Raw genomic sequence first — 20,610 nt, 5'->3', positions numbered from 1 at the left:
AGTTTCATGTTTTCCTACTACTTGTGTAAATAATGTCTAAATGAAAAAAAAAAAAACAACCACCCCCCCAACCCAAATATTTTACCCTTAGTCCTCTTTTCTCTTAAGAATGCTAAATCTAATTTTTGCTCTGCGCATTGCCCTCTCTGCTTCTGTTTTTACTTTTATGCCTCCTGTATCAGGAGTTTAGTTTAAATCCTAACCTCAAATGTTCACGCTGGGCTTTGATTTTTGTAAGAAAGATTGGAAAGAAGCCTTTCTGTTTAAAAGTTCTTCACTTCTAGTTCCTCCGTATTGCACTGAAGTCAGAAGAGCAGGAGGGTGGTGACTCTCACTCCGTGTGCAGTGCACGGTACGTCTTGGTTGCAGGACGCTACTTACTGTTCTTTGCTAATGAGTAAGGTACGTAAAGGAGCAACTCTCTAGGCTTCCATTAGGGCTCTAAGAGAGAATTTTTTCCTTGTCATCCCAGGTGAGGGGACTGAAAAAAATAATTAACTGACTTTAACGCAAGTGCCCATCTTGTTGGATTACTGGTTCCATTAGGAAGGTGAAAGCAGGGAAGAGACTGGTAGCAGAAGCGAATAAGCGGTGGGCTGGACTCTTCAGAGTGGTGGTGAGGCACTGTCTGCTCAAGTGACCAAAAGAAAAAAAAAGGCACTGAGTTTCCAAGGTTACTGTGTCCCTGCTAGTGTCTGATCTCTGCTGCCTCTTCAATTACTGCGCCGAAATCGGTGTGAATCTTGGCCCAGTACGCTGACGGTGATACTTGGTTGCTTTGGAAAGGGAAGCAACCCTATCTTAGATGTTACAGTTTCTCAGACTATTGCCAACGTTCTCTCTTTCTGAGGGTGATAATTATTTATTGCTTTTCTATCTGATTTGCATGCTGCGCCAGCTTGCTATTGAGGGAATTCAGCGTGCCTATTCGAAAGGGTGGAAGGAACTCCTCTTTGGATGTACCACAGAATCACTAAGGTTGGAAAAGATCTGTAAGATCACCAAGTCCAACCATCACCCCAACCCCACCATGCCCACTAAACCATGTCCCGCAGTGCCACGTCCACGCGTTCCTTGAACACCTCCAGGGATGGTGACTCCACCACCTCTGGGCAGCCTCTTCCAGTGCTTCACCACTCTCTCCATAAAGACATTTTTCCTAAAAATATGTTTCCTGTTGTTTAAAACAATACAAAATTCGAGCAGAAGCCAGATTTGCAAGATGGCAAAACGTGTATTGCTTTTTAGAGAGATGGCTGCTACTTTGGCCGTGACAGTTTTAAACAATCACAGTTTCTCTTGAACTTTGTAGCCTTGTTTCATACTTACACTCAGTTGCGTTTCGAGCACTGCGGGTAACGGGTCAAACTTTCTCATGAAAAAATGAAGGCAGTTTTGGGGAAAGAGACGCAAACAGAAGACCACAAACTTTTCACCTGAATGCCCAGGGTTTGTCAATCATTACATTGTTGTTTTGAAGAGATTTTTGAAGTAAAGCTCTTACAGTTTTAAAACTATGATTCAGCAACCTGGAAAAGATCTGCTTTGTGGAGATCAGCAAAATACTCTCAACTTTTACACCTCGGTTCACATGGCACTGTTGAAAGTGTAGATTAAAACTATCATGACCAGCAGTGGACCGGGTAGTGGCGACTTTGCTTCTCAAATAGGTTCACGTGAGTTTGGTTTTGGGTTTTGTTTTGGGTTTTTTCAGTATGGGTTCTCCGTAACCCTCTCAGATTTTGGGCAGAGGGAGTCAAGGACTTAAATGAGAACGTGTGTCACGTTGTTTCCAGGAGACAGCTGTGTGAATGAACCTCTGTGGTTGACACATTTTTGTGGGAATCCATGAATCCGAACACATTTGGTAAGGCTGAAGACTTCAAGGATTTTTTTCTTCACGGGCAGTGTTTAGCTTGTTATATTACTGTGCATGCAACCCTTTTAGTGCTGCCTGGCATTGGGCTAGAATAGAAATGTTTGCCATTAAAGTCCAAGGGATTACTGTATGAGTTTTGTAACTGACATTTGCAGCTCAAAGGGGTCTTCAGATTTTTCCTGATTGTACCCAGGAGCAGTATTTTGCAGGTCCTCCTGTCTGCAAAATATTTTGCCCTCTGTGAGATATAATATCACTGTGATGAACTGTGTAATGAATAAACCTTCAGATTCGAGCAGAACTGGAAGCTATTGAGGGACACGAGGACTTGAAATTGCTTTTTATGGGCATAAACCTTGCATTGTTTAAGTAGCAGAAGTGCTGTGCTGGAGCGTTGTGTATTTGGCAGTTAATTTGCTGGGGATTTCCAAAACTAAAAAAAGGATTTTAAAGTATGCTAGTGTTTTTAGATAAGAACTCTCATTTAGGCTTACTGTTTGAGATAGCTGGCTATGTTGTGCAAGACCCAGCTGGTACATGTACAACTTCAAGGTTGGTTTGTTTCCTTGCTGATTTTCCTTTAAAAAATAAATCTAGCTGTTGGCAAGGGGGAAAGGATAAGACGATGTTAGTGAGGGAAGGGAACAAAACTATTTTTGCTTTTCTTTGTACGCCACCAAAATACGGATACGTTACGTTTTCATGACAGATGTGAACTTTCCACTGGAAAATCTTTGGATGTTTTAGGAGAGTTGGGGGTTTTTTTTGTTTGGTTTTTCCTCCCATGCCCTGTCCAGTTTTGGCTGATTTTGGGAAGGACCTCTTCACTGGTCCAGTTATTTTCTGGCTAGCTCTGATCATTTCTGTATGGAGGGCGACGAAGCTGGTGAGGGGTCTGGAGCACAAGTCTGATGAGGAGCGGCTGAGGGAGCTGGGGTTGTTCAGTCTGGAGAAGAGGAGGCTGAGGGGAGACCTCATCGCTCTCTACAACTACCTGAAAGGGTGTTGTGTTGAGGTGGGTGTTGCTCTCTTCTCCCAGGTGACTAGCAACAGGACAAGAGGAAATGGCCTCAAGTTGCGCCAGGGGAGGTTCAGGCTGGATATTAGGAAAAATGTCTTTCCTGAGAGAGCGGTGAAGCATTGGAAGAGGCTGCCCAGGGAGGTGGTGGAGTCCCCATCCCTGGAGGTATTCAAGGAATGTGTGGACGTGGCACTGTGGGACATGGTTTAGTGGGCATGGTGGGGTTGGGGTGATGGTTGGACTTGATGATCTTACAGGTCTTTTCCAACCTCTGTGATTCTGTGATACAGCAGATCTCACACACACTTGCCGTGTAACTTTTATTTTGAGAGAGGCAGAAAGGCATTTGTCAGTCTTTTAAAGTGGGATCAAAGAACCCGAGGATGATGCATTTTATATTGCTGCTGCTTGGAATGTTCCCATAGGTCACGTTATATAGCTCATGCCACATTTGTCTCTAGGAAATGGGAATCTAAGTAGCTTACAAGAATATACCACTCCTTTCTTCGTGAGTTAGTGTTCTAAAAAGTTGTTTACCCTTACTGTACATGATGCGCTTGGCTTTTATGCAAGAGGCATTGCTTTTGCGTCTGCTGTTACAGCTAAAGGCCATAGCAACGTCTTGAAGGGTGCTCTGAGCATTGACAGTGGCTGTAATTGGGTAGCCGGCAAAAAGTCCCAAGGACGTATAGCGTTTTGCACTATTGTTGTGTCATGCTGTATTGCTTTTGCCGGGGGTTTTGATGAAGAATGTGTAGTCCTAGGAAGTGGTTGAATTCCCTCTTGCATCGTAAAAAGTTGGAGCTGCCCCAGCAAGGAGCTGCCTTCCCGACTTGATGGAAGAATGGAAACTGGGTTACATCATCATCATGAACAGCCACAGTTTTGTGGAAATGTAGAATGAGAGAGAGTGAGTATTGTGTGTTTCGAACATTGTGAGCTCCATCCCAGAAGTCCTCACTGTTTTCTATCACCAAGCTGAAATGTCTAAGCTTTGTTAGAATTTGCTTTTACTACTTCTGTGTGATAACACAGCATTTTGTAGTATTTTACTAGTAATTATTTCTAAGAGGCTGCTTCCCTTGTCTTGTTCTGTCTTGCTGAAGAAAACCTTTAATTATCTCCCACAGTTAAAGCATAATAAAGCAAATTCTGTCTTAGTGAAAACTGTCCGTTTGGGAGAGCTAGTTTTGATGCTAAAAAATATGTATTTAAGTCTGTCATAGGGAGAGCATTCTGTACTCTTCTGTTGCGTTATCTCTTTTCTGAATAGCTGGAAAATTGAAGATATATTTGGAACGTACATGTTTAAGACTTTGTTTTAATATATTTCGAGAGGAGGGAGATTTTAAAAAGTGACTAGAGGGCTGTGAAAGTCAGGATTGTGAGATAAGGAAGTCAGAAATACTGTAATAAAATCCAGGCGCTTCCAGTGCCTTCATGCCGGCCTCCAACAAAGCGCGCTCAGTCTCAAAAACGGGTGAACTGGGGCTTTGTAGAGGGACCCCTTCTTTACAACACAAGAATATGTTTTGGTGGGAAAGTGGAAGGTTCCTCCTTGGTTCTCAAGCCTTTGGGCTACTTTGGCCTCCTTTGGCTTGCTGAGCAGCGTACTCCAGCAGCTTTTCCAAAGGATTTCTGTAAACTCCCTGCTGGAGAGGTCACTCTGCCTCTTTGACATGACTCTTGCAGACCTTCCGTCACAGACTGAAACCAGGCCTGTGCTAAATTGCTGCACGTATCTTTGGATTGCCCGAGTCAAAGAGCTAGCTTTCCTTCTTGGGATTTAACGCATTTATGCGTTAAGTGGCCTTAGTGAGATGCAGAGAGTCGTCCTGCAGATGGACAGTTTTCAACTCCAGGGGAATAAAACAAAAAACGAATAAAAAAACCCCAAACTCGTTACTTTACCGACAAGTCTGACATGGGACTTCTGCCTTCCTATCTTTCTGTGATGTCGAGTAGAAAAGACTGGCATTGTCACCTTCTGGAGCCCTCCTCCTCTACCACGTTTCCCTCTTCTCTGTAATATGTATTAAGAAAAAAAATCACACACATCCCCCCTTTTAACCTGTTTATTGCTTAAATATTGCTTTCATGTTCTCTTTAATACTTTCATTTGATGGACATCTATCTGTCCCAGATGTTAGAGGCACTCTGGAAGCAGGGAAACCTGCAGGCTGAGCAGTGACCTCTGCAGTTTGTCGTGACAAAGCTCCTGTCTCCTCCTAAAACTTCTGATACCGGTGACTACCTGGTGCCATTTGTGACCGCAGGAACCGTATCGCCTGTAGCACTTACCGCCATTGCTCAGATGTTGGAAGCAGACTGAAACCCTGAAGAATCACACCAACATATGTGTTAACGGTTCAAAATTCTGAGGTGCAACAGGGCTGGTGCACAGCTTGTTTCTGCTCAAGAAAATCCAATCCATGGTGGTAGTTTGTTGCTTTGGGAGAGGAAAATGTCCGTGGAACCGTATCCCCGTTGCTTGCAAGGGCCCTCCCTGTCTGGTGATGTTGCAAGATTTGCTTGACTTTGCAAATGAAGCATGTTTTCTCATGGGGATTATACCAAAATAAATAGGCCTGGAATCCTGAAAGGATAACATAGTTCCCTGAGGAATGTGTACCTAATTAAGCTTGGAGAGGTCAGATCTGATACAAAGAAAGCAGGAGTCACGTCTCTCAAAGATGTATGCAACCGCCAAAATTAGGATTACTTTTCTTAACTGTTTTTTAAAGAAGCAGCAAAATGAGATATTTTGAGCAAAGTTACTCTGGTTTTGCACTCGTTCAGCATCAAATCATTTCAACCTGCTTTATAAACCTGTGGTTAAACAGGTAAGCTCAGGAGGGACAGTAGCGAGCACTCCATTTGCAGGTCAGACTGGCTCCCTAAACCACGGAGCAGAGGACTAGTGCAAAGCCCAGTAAAAATCTCGTTTTAGGGTCTTGGCTCCCGCTGGCTGGTTTAACCCTGCTAGCTACACCCAGGTTCTGACTGAGTTTCTTGTCCTTTGCTTCTGAACTCTTTTGGAGCAAATAGTGATCTGATAAAAGAAGGGACTTCATCTCTGGTTACTGGCTTACAGTTATCGGGAGAAACTCATCCATTTTTTGTTCTAGGAGTCTTCTGTTTCATTGGAGTTTTGAAGAGGTTCTTCTATTTTACCCTTTTTTCCAAACAACCTGCGTACCAAATGTCTCGCCCTGTACGTGTTCTTCAGAGAGTTGGAGAACAACTTTCATGACGTAGGTCAAGACCGTGACTTTGCAAGATCAAATATCATAGCACGGAAGAAAGCCAGACTTTGAGGTGGCAACGATAAGTGAACAATACATTTCTGTACCTTGGGATAACTGCATTCCTGGTTACTTGTGAAAGGTTTCTTTTCCTTCAGCGTCTTTGTTTCAAACAGCTTTGTTGCCTTGTCTCGGGAAACGGGGATTTGTATGTATATAAATACGCTAGATTTTGAAATCCCTCCTGAAGGTGCGTAACTTCTCGTTTCAGGTGCTAATTTCAGACTTCGTTTCGTAAGGTGTAATCCCAAGTAGGCAGAAAGGAGTTGTGCGTGGGTCAGGACTGTAGGAATGTGGCTTAGATGTTACAGTACTCACTCACTCATATGTTTTTTCCAAGAAACTCATGGAGAGTTTCCCAATCTTCAGCTGATCCTCTTTACACCTTGATGAGGTGCATGCATACAGTGTTAGCGTTATTTCAGCAAACAAAAAATACTGAAGCTGAGTAATTAATACAAGGGCGCTAAAACGTAACTGTTGGAATTTGGTTTTGAATTCAGAGAGCTCCTGGCTGTGTGCGTTCTGTCTTTCCCTGTGGCAACTTTATCACAGAACTCGGTGAGAGAAAAAAATGCAGTGTGGTAAGAAGCTTTTCTGGTGTTACTTGGCTCTGCTTGCTGTATGATAGCATTCTATGTGAATAAATCTTTGCATTTTATTGATAATCACGAGCCAAGCCCGTTAACAGTTTCTCAACTGTAGTTGACTTTGCGACTTACAATGCAATTTTTTTGTTTCTTTCTTCCAAACTTAACTTCAAAACTGCTTTACGCTGATCAAGTCGGAGGGTTGTTTCCATAGGGCAAAAGAATTTGTTGTTTTGAAGTGAGAGTGGAAATGGTGTGGAGCTGCGCCGAATCTCCGTGCTGATTTTACTGTAGCTATTCTCTTTTTTTTCTTTTTGGGAACACAATTATATCTTGTTTATTAAAATATTGTAGTGACTGCAAAGTGCTTGTTCAGTTTCTGCTGTGTTTGATACGTCTTCCTTTAAGGCTGCTGTTTTCGATGTGTCCAAAAATGCTTAATTTGAAGAGGAAAATTCAGTGGGTTTCGGGCACGCTTTAGAGCTGTTCTGTCTGGCATGAAGCACTGAGGATACTTGATATCTCCGGGGCAAAAGTCTGAGTTAGATACTAATATCACACAACTGGAGATGTTCTATTTAAAAAAAAAAAAAAAAAAGTTGTGTTTTACTATTATAGCTTTTTAATCCCAAGTTAATATCCCAATAATGTCCCTTTTTAATTTAGAATTTGGATCTGCGTTTTTAATTTTGTCATGTTACAAGTTGTATCTCTGAGAGCACAGAGTTCTCTGAAGATACACCACACTCGGTGTCCTTCCCTTTGTTTCCTTGGTGAGTAAGGGGGTTCATGATTTGAGTGTTTTGGGGGGCGGCTTGGAGAAGGGGGACGATAACTGACAGGCCCGTCAAAAGAAGAAAAGGAAAAGAAATTTCTGAAGTTTTTCAAGACTTTACTCCAAAGCTGTAGATTTCAATAAATAATGTGTGTGTGTGTGTATAAATATGTGTGTGTATATGTATGTGGATGTATGTGTGTGTGTATATATATCTTTTTATATGTGTGTATATATTTATATATAAAGATGCATGTTAAATATTTCCATGAGCTTACCATTTGGGCTCTTGACAGTCATTTATGCAAGAGTCACAAGGTGTCCTAACGTTGCTCTAACTTTATGTTATTTGGAGGATGTCAGTGGCTTCATTTTGCTGCTCTTTTCACCCTTTCTCATCAATTTTGTAACATGATTAGTAGTGAACTAGAAGGAACAGCTTTTTTTAGCAGGTCACGTATATATTTGATGAAGATTCCTCCCCCTGCACGTCCTTTGGGTTACCTGTGGCAGGCACGCCAGCGTTTCTGACGTGAATCACTTTCTTCCAAGCTACGGTTTTATCGTTATAGCCAAATGGTTAAATTGCTTTGCAAAAGCAATATTACAGTGTTTGAGGTTTGGACTTTGAAATGCACCTTTGGTAATAACTGGCTCATTCTTTGAAGATGGTTCTTCCTCTGCAAGATCACCTGCTTCTTGCAAAGAGAAGATAAAAAGCGAGGAAGATAAATATGAAAGATGCAGCGGGGAGTGGAAAAGAAGCATTGACACGTAAATACCGGCTCTCCCAGCAAACAACCTGTTGTGCAGCGGCAGGGGGGGCACTCTTGTGTCTCTGCTACAGCAAGTGGGGACAGATTTTCTTTCCATAGTGCCAGATATCCTGCCATTTGTTGACATTTTTTCTTGTTTGAGTTAACATTTATCTCGTGTCGGTCGGTTACTCATTAACTGATGTGACTGGTGTTACAGTCGTAGGGAGGAAAATTAGCCGCAGATTCATTGGAGTCAGAATTCTTCATTGAAGTAATTATTTTAAAACTTTTTCCATCAATATGGGACTTTTTCAAACTAAGGCTCGATTCAGGAAGTGTCACGCCAGGAAAGTGTTTCCATATTAACTGTGTATGCAAGAACAGGTAGTTTGTCTTTCACATTTGCTTGGTTATTTGTGGGTATACTAATGTGTCTATATGCATGTGTGTGTACGCGCCGGGCACTGAAGAGGTAACTGTTTCTGAAAATCAGGCAAGGCATTCCCATATTCTGGTGTTGCTTGTTAATACGTGAATGTGCAGAAGTACAGAAGCTAAACGCACCTTGGTTGTGTTGACCTGTGAAATATTACACTAAGGCACAGCCAGTATATTTCTTACAAGAATAAAGATCCTATTGAAAGCTGCCAAACCAGGTGATTGCAAATGTCTTTTTTAAGATTAGCTGTAGCTTCAGTTGGGGGATCAGAAAAGCCATTCTGAAGTTTACTGTTTTGGGCAGTTGGTACACAGTGCGTGTAACTTCTTAAACCAACGAACGAGATGTTTATACTCCATTTTCTATCTCTGCATTGATACCGAAGTCCTGCGATCTTGTTTTCCAGCTCTATACTTTTTCTCTAAATGCTGATTATTATTTTTTTTAGCACGTCTCAGACCTTTGCAAACCAGGAAAAAGAGTTGGAGCCACTCGCGTATCCTCAACTTAGGTTGTCTAGACCTCGTGATAGCCTCTCTGTTATCTCTGAACACGTCAGCTCTTTTGTTTTTAACCTGTGTCTGGATTAACAGTGGAAGAATTTGCTGCAACCGCTCGTGAGAACTGGAATTGGGATACATAGAGACCTTGACTATTTTGCTTCATCTGGGAAGAAATATGCTATTTGTGTCTATGGAGTCAGAGGAAAAAGAGTCAGTGCACCTTGAGTGATTCGGTGCGTCTTGCACTGAGTGTTGTAGCGTGAAAGCAGACGCGGTGCATCCAAGTCTTTGGCCGTCTGATGCATTTTGAGTGCTCTGCATTTAGTGACAGTTCGACATGGTGGTAAGTGGCAGCGTGCAAGGGCAAAGGGATTGCTGTATACAGTGGAAAGGGTATTATGTGACTCTGGTAGTGCTAGAACAGTACCGTCTAATGCAGGTGTTGATCTTTGTAAAAAAGAAAGTGCAAAAGACCACAACCAGCAGAAGACGGAGTCTATCTGTAAAGTCAGGTTGCTGTAGATAGGCATTGGAGGCATAGTGAAGCTCAGAGAATTAAAAATCAAGCAAGTGTTACCCGTAACGTTAGCTCTCATCTTCTTACAGCCCTGAGTCTCTGTGAGTTGCCTGAATAAGATGCCACAAGTCTGCCAAAGAAGATCCGTAATTGTCTGATGAAGTTCTTTTCCAGTGGATGTCCCCAGTGCTCTTGTGTCAGAATAAAGGGGATTTTTCTTTTTCTTAGGCAGTGAGTCAGCTGTAATTATCGAGGAGGTCACAGCAGAGTTGTGTTTTGATTAGCCAAGGGGAAAGGAAATGCTTGATTCCTCCAGGGTTTTTAACAGCGGAGGGAAGGGGGGGAGTAGAGATGATATTTATGTGCTCCAGTGATGACAATTTTATTCCACAGTGGTTCCAATTATTAATTACATTAGCATGTAATATTAGTTCATCTCTGCTTTTCCACTGCGCTACCCAGCCAGCTTGCAAACTCCTTGGGGTTTCCATTAATTTTTTCATGGAATTAAATTTTAAAATTAACTTTTCTTCCTAGTATAGGTAGTGAGAGAAACAAGATAGTTGAAATTTCAAGTTTTATCCATTTTAACCTTAGGTGTTGCTAATGAGAACACTAGCAAAAACTGATTTTTAGCACTTCGAATAAGCACTAGGTAATCGCGTGGTCAGGACCACTGGGGCCGGTCTCTCCTCCATAGCACCCGCGTTTGCTGCCCGCGGTGGTGGTGCAGGCTGCTCGTGGCTTCGGTTCTTCCTCCTGCCGACGGCTCTGCCCAAGGGTTTGCCACTTTGCCTCGCGAGGAGAATCGGTGGTTGGAATTGAAGGTGGCCTGTGAAGGTTTACACGCTGCGTCAGGCAAGAGGTCGCGGAGGCAGGTGTTGTCTTCGCTTTCCACAACGGGAACGCTGTCGTGACAGCGGAGTTAACTTCTTCCGCAGGTTTCATATGGGTGTTCAGTTGGATGGGCTAGTGAATCGTGAGCGGCAGTCGTGAAATGGGCTGCAGAAATGCAGCTTATTAAGAACTTGGACTTGCAAGCCCAATGAGGAGTCAGAGGAGACAGACCTCAAGGGTTTGTATCTGTCCTGTTTCCCTTAGGGATAGTGTGGAGATCTCGAGGAGGCTGGGAGCTGAAAATCAATGCGCTACTTTTTTTTTTTTTACTTTTTATACGTACTTTGTGATTTAAGAAGCATTGAGAATCACAGATTTTTCACAAGCAGTTATGGAGGCAGATGCCATCCCTTCCATGCTGGCAGTTAAAAGCTGTTCCGGAGAGTTACGACCGGAGTGGGTTGTCCTGGTGTGGTCAGGTCTTGTCTCTTTTTGTCTGTGCTGTCTGCAGGGCGGATGTTTCTTTTTGTTCTTGCCGCTTGCTCTGTTGCGTGGACTGCATCTTCTTTTTATTATTCTAAGAATTATAAATGCCGCATCAGGCCCCTTCTGCTCAGTAACCCGCTCCGTATACCATGACTTGAGAGTTGGTAGGAGAGCTCACCAACAGCTCCTGGGAGAAAACTCTGCCTTTCTAGTCCAGATGTTGCCCCAGAGTTTCTGGCTCCGCTCAGCTGGCCGGGAGGCGAGTCTCTCGTGGAGAGCCGTAATTGTGAACGCGTTCAGTGAAGCAGTTTTCACTGGGGTTAACCTCACGGTGCTTGTTAAAGCGAGCGTGAATGGTGACTCTTACTGAAGCTCAGTCGAGTGGCATAAATTGATGACCCACAGTCTTTTGACTGTATGTGTGAGATCTGAGGGTGCCTGCTGTACGGGACCGTAGAAAGAAGCTAACACTTGATTTTCCCGAGATCATCACGTAATCCGAGTCAGTCATACTTTTCCTGGCTTTCTTCGTGTTTTGGTTTTTGAATATTGAAACAAGGCTGGTTGGGGTTTTTTTGGTGTGATGTATACAGGACAGGTTCTCCATAGGAAGTGTTTTAACTTGGAGCCAAGCCTCTGAAATTATGTCAGTCCACAGAGTATCTGTTTTGCTTGCTCTGCTCAGCCCACACCCCATAAATAAATCCAGGACAAGGATAAGGTATTGGGAGCTGCTGAAGTTCTAGAGTACTTGAAAAGCAGGATACTTATTTATTAACTAAAACTGAGCTATTAGAAGAATGCTGGAAAGGATGGAGGGGGGGAGAGAGCCCTCCATGTTTCCCTGCATATGTGACCTGTGGGAGGGCATTACTCTTCTACAGCGCGTGAGCAGGGCGCTGGTGTAGCCTTGAGCTCATGCTTCAGGGAGCTGAGAGAAAGTCACGCAGCCGAAAGCAGCTGTGGACACTCAGATTCTGCACCTGGTCTGGATGGTGCCCCTTTAGAATCATAGAATCGTTTAGGTTGGAAAAGACCTTTAAGGTCATCAAGTCCAACTGTAGACCTAATGCTGCTAAATCCACCACTAAACCATGTCCCTAAGCGCCTCACCCCCACGTCTTTTAAATACCTCCAGGGAGGGTGACTCAAACACTTCTCTGGGCAGCTTGTTCCAATGCTTGATAACCCTTTTGGTGAAGAAATTTTTCCTAATATCCAATCTAAACCTCCCCTGGCACAACTTGAGGCCATTTCCTCTTGTCCTGTCGCTAGTCACTTGGGAGAAGAGACCAACACCCACCTCCCCACAACCCCCTTTCAGGTAATTGTAGAGAGCGATGAGGTGTCCCCTCAGCCTCCTCTTCTCCAGACTGAACAACCCCAGCTCCCTCAACTGCTCCTCATAAGGCACGTTCTCCAAAGCCTTTGACTCCGCCTGGATTTTGCAGTATTTGAGGGAGCTCAGTCAACGGGATTGGGTCATCTCCAAAGGAAGTATCTTATTTTCCTTATTTTATTATTATTTTTTATTCCAGGTGGTGACACCCTGCTTTTATCCAAGCAACTACGAACTGGTAAGTATTTTTGGAATCACAGAATCAGTACGGTTGGAAAAGACCTGTAAGATCATCGAGTCCAACCTGGGGGGGGGGAAAAAAAAAAAAAAAAAAAAACCACCAAAAAAAACCACAAAACCCACGCCACACAACAACAATAACAAGCCACAACCCACCCAACACCACACAGCACCATGTCCATCAAGCTACATCCCACAATGCCACATCCACACGCTCCTTGAATACCTCCAGGGAGGGTGACTCTACCACCTCCCTGGGCAGCCTATTCCAGTGTTTCACCACTCTCTCAGTGAAGAACTTTTTCCTAATGTCTAGCCTGAACCTCCCCTGTCGCAACTGATACCCACCAGGTTTTATGAGGTTATCGGTTAGGTTATTCCGGTAATCTCTTGTTATTTCAGTACTGTGCCATCATCTTTCCCCTGTGAGGGCTTGGCAAATCAAGGGTCTATTCCTGAAGCTTGGTGCTGTGTCCTGTCCCGTTCAGGAATCTGGTTACTGAGTATTTTGCCAGGCTAAGGAGTAACTGGGTGAAACATTTTCTGCTGTTTAGGATTCTTCTTAAACTGGACTGGATGACCTGCCTGCGATGCAGCAACTGTGCGCAGTTGTCGATATTACGTTATCTGCTTTTGTTTGCGTGTTTTAAATAAAAAAAAGGAAGACATTAATTATTTCAACATACCAATGTCTTGTGTCAGTTTGAAAGTACAAATAACAGATGATGTGGTTGTTATTTTTTGTTGATGGTGGAAGAGAGGAGGTTAACCCACGCTTGCTCAGGATAGGAAAAATGATAAGCTTTTTCTGGTTGGCGTGACTAAATTTGGTTATTTTAGCTGCAAGGGTAACATGAGTGATGCCTGGAGGATGGGACGGAACAGTTACTTATGGAACCACCCGCTAGTGTCATTGCTAGGACTAACCAGCCAACAGTTGATGCCCAAGCGTCAGCCAAGAATGCTGTGGACTGTAGGTGTGGGATGCAGCCGCTGGCTATTGGGAATCCTACGTCTCGCTTCTGCCTTGCTATGTGAATTGGCCTAGTCACTTTGCATAGTCTTCTGTCTCGATATCCCTGCTGGAAAAAAAATACAGGTAGTGATACTTACCTAATGTGAACCGCAGAAGTAAAAAGGTGCTATAGAAGTGTTGGTTCACGCTGTTTTTTTTACTTCTTACCCTTTAAAAGAAAGGCTGGAAACCTAAATTGTTGATTCATGGTATTGTGAGGATCAACTTGTGGGAGGTCTCTCCTAGTTTTGACCCAGTAATTTTATGAATTAACCCACGTCAGAGTCTGAGGATCCTGTACAGCATTACTGCTACAATTATAAATAGAAAAGAAACCCTTTCTTACGTCCGCAGCTCGCAGCGTTAGACGTATACTGGCAACCACGGCTGCTGTTCCTTTTGTGTTTTGCACACAACCTGAATATTGATTCCGACATGGAAAATTTGTCGTTGTGGTTCAGCAACAATTTTAAGCTTAGAGCAACCTGTGGGATGCGTTGCGGGTCATCGCCGTTACTAACTCTGGTTGAACTTGGTGTACGTGAGCTGTGAACACAGAGCAGCGCTGGTGATCTGCGCCCAGCGACTCTCTTGACCTGCGGGCGGTTGAGCAGTACGGGCGGCAGCAGTGGCCTAACCTGTTGCGGTTTCCGAGCAGGGATGCAGCCAGAGGTGTATTCAGTCCCCGAATAAAACATTTACCAGTTTCAGGCAGAAGAAAGGATGGAATTCTATCTAATTTCTTGCAGGGAAAGCTGTAGGTGAAATATTGTCACTACCTACCACACACCACGTATCGTGTGCGATACGTTCTTATTACTGAGAGTGACACCGAGCAACGTGTTTTGCTTTTGGTGTGAAATTTAGATTAGGAGTCTGCCTTCTGCACAAATAAATTTTATCTGTTTAGTGATGAGTTCTGTTGTTCTGAAGGAAGGTAAGCTGTGACCACATTACAACCGTTTCGAGTGTAAAATATTGAGAAGATCAAGAGGAAGAAGCTGAGAGCTTTAGATAATGGGGAGGGCAGTATGCTATTCAAATGAACCAAAACTTCATTGCATCCAAATGTGCTGCTGAACCGTGGATTTATCCCCATTCATTCCAGCAGAGGAATTCCAACCTTTTAGTTCCCATGTACATAAACGACACATACGCCTGCTCTAAACCTGTGCTACGTACATTTAGCCAGCGTAACGGTTGCCTGTGCCGCTCTACGTGGCGTGGCTCGGCACAAGAACCGTAGTTAAACTCTCAACAGCGTGTTTGTCGGAAGACTGTTGAAGCCCGATGAAACTCACAGATGCTCTTTTTTTCTTCAGAATGTAGGGTTTGTGGATTATTTTCAGCTTGGGTGCCTGTTTCCAAAGAGGCCCTTTTTTGCCCATTTCTCACGAGCCGTGAAGCTTTGTGATGACGTCGGGACCCTCATATATCAACCCGATGCAGCTGTTAGGAGTTTCAGGTGCTAAAATATAAACCAGCTGCTGTTAAGTGTTCTAATACCGCTTACTTTATGTTGTCGTGCATGTTCCTCTGACCGGAGAAAGGGGGACGATGTTAGACCGGCTCCGTTAAGTCAAATGTTCAGCAAAGGCGACCTATTCTGGTGGACTTCGTTTTATTTCCTGAAGAAGCAATGGGTTATTTGTGGCAAAGGACTTTCATTGCAGAGATGTCTAGCATCAGCCAAGGATTTTGAAAAAGGGGGAAAAAAAGTGCCGTGGTCACTGGTTTGTTTTTTTTTATCTAAGAGCTGACTTCACCTATATAACAGTTTTCCTAAAATTTGATAAAAATCCAAGACGGCAAGTCTGTTGAAAAAGCCTTTTCTGGAATTGTTGGATCTTCTTTTGAAAGATTGACAATTACTCAGTTGCTCTTCTTTTTTTTAAAATGAGTATTTGTAATTAAAAAAAATTCACTAACAAGTACACACATTTTTCTTAAACAACACTTTTTCTGTAGTGCTGCAAAAAGAAGAGAAGGTTTAGGCCTTAACCTTAAAGCTCTAAATACTTTTTGTTCCATCTATTACTTTAAAAAGATAAAAATAAAAGGAAAACCAATGGAAGGAGACTATTTTTTAGGTAATTTTTAGATTCTAGGAAGGATTCTAGGACAGTTTAAGATGCTTCAAGAGGGCAGTAAGTTGGTCTCCTTAACTAAAATAATTTTTCCGTCCTTCCTGATAAGAGTATCTTTGAAAAGAATAAAGGAAGTGAATTCCTCAGAGGCCCTTTGCAAATCCTGCTGAGTATCTTACGGAGATGAAACGGGGGGTGAAGGCCCGGGCGTGGATTCTTACCGTGGGATTACTGCCTTGGGGAGGGGTCCTTGGCACGGCAGCACCTGGCAGTGGTCGGGCATGGTGACGTACTGATCTGAACCCGGGAAATTTCTGAGTTAACCTTTAGAACCTTCTTTTCTGGGCCCCCCCCCCCTTCTTTTCTGGGCCCCCCCCCCCCCCTTCTTTTCTGGGCCCCCCCCTTCTTTTCTTGGGGGCCCCCCCCCTTCTTTTCTTGGGGGCCCCCCCCTTCTTTTCTTGGGGGCCCCCCCTTCTTTTCTTGGGCGCCCCCCCCCCTTCTTTTCTTGGGCGCCCCCCCCTTCTTTTCTTGGGGGCGCCCCCCCCCTTCTTTTCTTGGGGGCGCCCCCCCCTTCTTTTCTTGGGGGCGCCCCCCCCCTTCTTTTCTTGGGGGCGCCGCCCCCCCCCTTCTTTTCTTGGCGCCGCCCCCCGCCCCCTTCTTTGCCACCCCCCCCCCCCCCCCCGCCCCCTTCTTTGCCACCCCCCCCCCCCTTTGCTTCTTGAACGTGCCCGAGAAGTGAGCGTTTGTGGCAATGTGTCCTGGTACAAAGCAAAGGAAAAGTGAAACTCCACGTGTGTGCGGGGAGAGAGGGTATGGTGACAGTCACTGCGCTGAATTAGGGACTGATACACGGAACGATTTTGCTCTGCCAGCTTCGAATTTGGTTTCTGGCTTAAATCAGTAAAAGCTTTGCTGAAAAATTGTGTCAAGTGGGTTTGATTTGTAATAAGTTTCTGTGACTTACAGCTAATTCGGTTTTGGCTTTTCCTTTTTCTTCCTCCTTTCAAGCAATAGTATGGAAATCTTACGGAAAACTAGAAAATACCCAACTCAAATTTACAGGGACTTACTTTTTTCCCCGTATTGCTCAAGTCTGATGAGGAGCTGTGTTGAATGCTGTGTTCAGTGTTGGGCCCCTCACTCCAAGAAGGACATTGAGGTGCTGGAGCGTGTCCAGAGAAGGGCGACGAAGCTGGTGAGGGGTCTGGAGCACAAGTCTGATGAGGAGCGGCTGAGGGAGCTGGGGTTGTTCAGTCTGGAGAAGAGGAGGCTGAGGAGAGACCTCATCGCTCTCTACAACTACCTGAAAGGGGGTTGTGGGGAGGTGGGTGTTGGTCTCTTCTCCCAAGTGACAAGTGACAGGACAAGAGGATATGGCCTCAAGTTGTGCCAGGGGAGGTTCAGGCTGGATATTAGGGAAAACTTTTTTCCGGAGAGAGTGCTGAAGCACTGGAAGAGGCTGCCCAGGGCAGTGTTGGAGTCCCCATCCCTGGAGGTGTTCAAGGAACGTGTGGACGTGGCACTGCGGGACATGGTTTAGTGGGCATGGTGGGGTTGGGGTGATGGTTGGACTTGATGATCTTACAGCTCTTTTCCAACCTCTGTGATTCTGTGATCTATCACTCTTGACATAAGCTATGAAAGAATAGCAAGTGATGCCAAAAAAGCCTACCCCTGTTCTATGATAGTGCTGCTTCTCTTGCAAAATGCCAAATCTTGACTTTGTTGAAGTCTTAGGCAAACATTTTGAGGGTTTTTTTTAAACTCAGTTTTACCGCAGTACTTCCCCGTGACATTACCTTGATTCTATGCTGATTGTAGTAATCAATAAAAAAGCATGTGCTGATGGAAGGTGGTGCTTCCGGTGATTTGTGTTGGATTTTCGTAGTAATGGATTGGCTCATTTCTTTTCAAAAGTTTTGTTTTAAACTTCCACAGATACAACTTGGCATGTTTTAAAGCCGTGAACAGAGATTTTATACAGTGCTTAAAGAAAATCCTAGGCAGGTCACTGTATCAATACCCACACCAGCGCCTGTTTTCCTGCAAGACTGTGAAATGAGAGATGGGGGAAAAATGCAACAGGGAATACATGGTTAATATCTCCAGGTGTATTGTAACGTGGAGTAAGCACCCTCAGTAGCCGAGTGCTGGCTTACAAGACCTGAATAGGCAGGATGATAATGTAAAATCAATTTGGTTTCTGTATCTGTTTGAAAGAGAGTCTGGTTATTAACACTGTAGAATCTGAATGGTTTATTTTATTTGTTGTGTGTGTACATGAGGAGGGGATTTTTTAGAATATAGTTAAATTTTCTGAAAAATTAAAGTCAGTTTTGTTAACTCTTCTCCTTTTGCAGGCTAATAACTCTGAGGCCGTTAAAAATCATGTAACCAGAACTGTAAGTAATTCCATTTTATTTCTTTCTTTTTCCTTTACTTTGCCTGATCTATTTTCCTGTTTGCGGCTGCTTATTTTTATTACATCTTCACAAAGCGTTCGTTGCTAGCCATTTTCAAAGCACGCACTTTGGTTTCTATACTGTGTGAAATTAGCCTTTGATTAGGATAATTAGTGAGTTTTCCCCCCTGAGTTTATCCAGGAACAATGAAATGAACTCTGTCTTCCTTATTTCTAAATCAAGCAGGGGAGAAGTAAAGAGGAACATTAAAATCTTCATAGACTGATTGTATGCAGAGGAGTTCAGAAATTCAAGAGACACTTTTTTTCAGGAGGAAGAATATTAGTTCTTGTATTGTCGCCGCTATGCAATTGATTTTTTAGCCTTTATTTGTTCAAGTTACTGTGCCATACTATTTACAAAGCAAATTAAATGCCCCTTCCCAACCTTTTACTGCTGCTGTAGCACTACTGGTACAAGTAGTGTTAAATACATGTATTGAGGTGCAATTGAACCCAGTTTTCTAGGCGACGGAGAAATTTCTGCAAATGGGAAGTATTGCACGTTTCAATACTGATAGCACTTAGTAGTATACGTTTAGCACCATTTCTGTGAAATAGGCAAGACAAACAAAGGAGAAGAGACATTTTGAAGTCCTTTGCAGTTGCCTTTTATCAGAGATGGCAAGTTTCTTTGATTTCTAAATCAATCAGGGGAGATGCCTATCGTTAACTATCTGTTAGGCGACTGTGGTGCAGGTAGTTGACCCACCGCTGTAAAGATGAAGTTAACATTTAAAAAAGGGACGGAGAGAAGGACTTGCAAGATGCAGACGGTCTTCACCGATTGATTGATCAACTCAAGAGCAGCTCTCTGTTGCAATAAATGAGCCTCTGTTTCCCAGCGTTAGCCTTGTGCGCGTTGCATTTGTCTGTTGTCCGCGGTTCAGCGCCGCAGGCTTCTGCTGGTGCCGCTCTGTGCAGCGCGTGAAGACTTCTGATCCTTGACCACCCTTATAGGCAGGAGACCTTCGCAGAGGTTGCTTTGGTATTAGCAGTATAGTTTGTTTACTTGGGGTGGCGATAAATGTTTTTGTACAACCGAGGTCAGCTCTGGGGTTGGATCCATGCTATTATCCACACTGTTCCAGTAAAATTATAATTATTTTGCAGTTGCTGGAATATATTTGATATTGAAACCAGCTAAAATGCTTAGTGACAAGATTGCTTCTCCTTTCGCTTCACTCTTCCTTAACTAGACAAATTAACTGAAATAAAAAAATCGGAACAGAGCAAACGTCTTACTTGTCTGCATGTGAATAATTGGTTTTGACAGCTGCTTCTAGTGTAACAAATGTGAAGCAAAATAATGAGATACATTGTGAGGAAAATAATTGCAGATCATTTTCTATTGTTAGTTGGAAGTTTTTAGCTTCGTTGCATTACATCTGAATACTTCAGAGGGTTTTCTATTTGTATTGCTTGCTTATCGCACCAGCCAAGGTCGTACGTTTTGGGGTTTTTTCTGTATGTGTAGCTCATGCACAGCCATTTGGAAGGCAGCCTTAATGGCAAGCAGTGCTTCTCCAGCTGTGCCTTTTGTCCTATTACATTTTGCATTGGTTATTATTTGACTATTAGCAAGTTTCCTGAAATCTTTGGTAGTTACTTTCCATGGACTAGGATAACCCGGGAGCAAAGGGTGGCATGGATGACGGACAGGGGGTCGCTGGGGAAGAGAAGAAGGTTCCCAGCTGAAACACGGTGGGAGGAACGCCTATTCCTGTTTGGAAAAGAGAGGCGGTGTAAAGCTGCGAGGCTGGGGGATTCAGAAGCAAGTGCTGTCTCCAGGCGGTGGGGCTAGATGCAGCCGTGGCCTGGATGAGGTGTTTTTGGTTTATTAACTAAATTGGAAGAGACTGCTTTAACCTGCCTGACCCTCTTTTGGCTCTGGGATTTCTTCTCCCTTTCTCTCTTTCCTTTGCATCTTATTCCACGGCATCTAGTCTGGGAAAGAAAAGCTCTCATACTTTTTCCTAGCAGTGTGACTGCTAATGGAATATTTCTAGCACCAGCCCTTGCTGCTTTATCAGAAAGCTGTGTAAACACCAGCAAAGAGAGTTTGGCTTGAATTCTAGGTAGTGTCAGAACGAAAATTTTGTTAGCTTAATTCTAATGTTTGGGATAGCTCTCAGGCATGGATAACACTTTCTTCCTCAGGAAGTGCATTTTCTTACATTTAGAGGGCTTGCTCATGCCCCTGTGGACCGGATTCTTATTTAATCCTTAATATTAACATATTAAAAACAAATAAATTAGGCTTCTTGTTTCAGCTGGCTTAGACAGGCACGCTCTTCACTGGGTAAAAAACTGGCTGGATGGCCGGGCCCAAAGGGTTGTGGTGAATGGGGTGAAATC

General features: G+C 43.7%; 1 protein-coding gene across 1 annotated transcript in view; it reads left to right on the top strand.

Moving 5' to 3' along the window:
- Positions 1-20,610, top strand: part of TNS3 (tensin 3) — a 242,445-nt gene that overhangs the window by 88,529 nt on the left and 133,306 nt on the right. The window contains exons 4-5 of the mRNA XM_059819048.1: positions 12,649-12,687; positions 18,152-18,193. Of these exons, the coding sequence (XP_059675031.1) occupies positions 12,649-12,687; positions 18,152-18,193 (81 nt within the window). The remainder of the gene's footprint in view (positions 1-12,648; positions 12,688-18,151; positions 18,194-20,610) is intronic.

The sequence above is a fragment of the Gavia stellata genome, chromosome 6 (assembly GCF_030936135.1).
Source record: "Gavia stellata isolate bGavSte3 chromosome 6, bGavSte3.hap2, whole genome shotgun sequence".
In the NCBI taxonomy this organism is placed as follows: domain Eukaryota; kingdom Metazoa; phylum Chordata; class Aves; order Gaviiformes; family Gaviidae; genus Gavia; species Gavia stellata.
The sequence above is the reverse complement of the archived record's forward strand: the minus strand, read 5'-3'. Positions and strand labels throughout refer to the sequence as shown.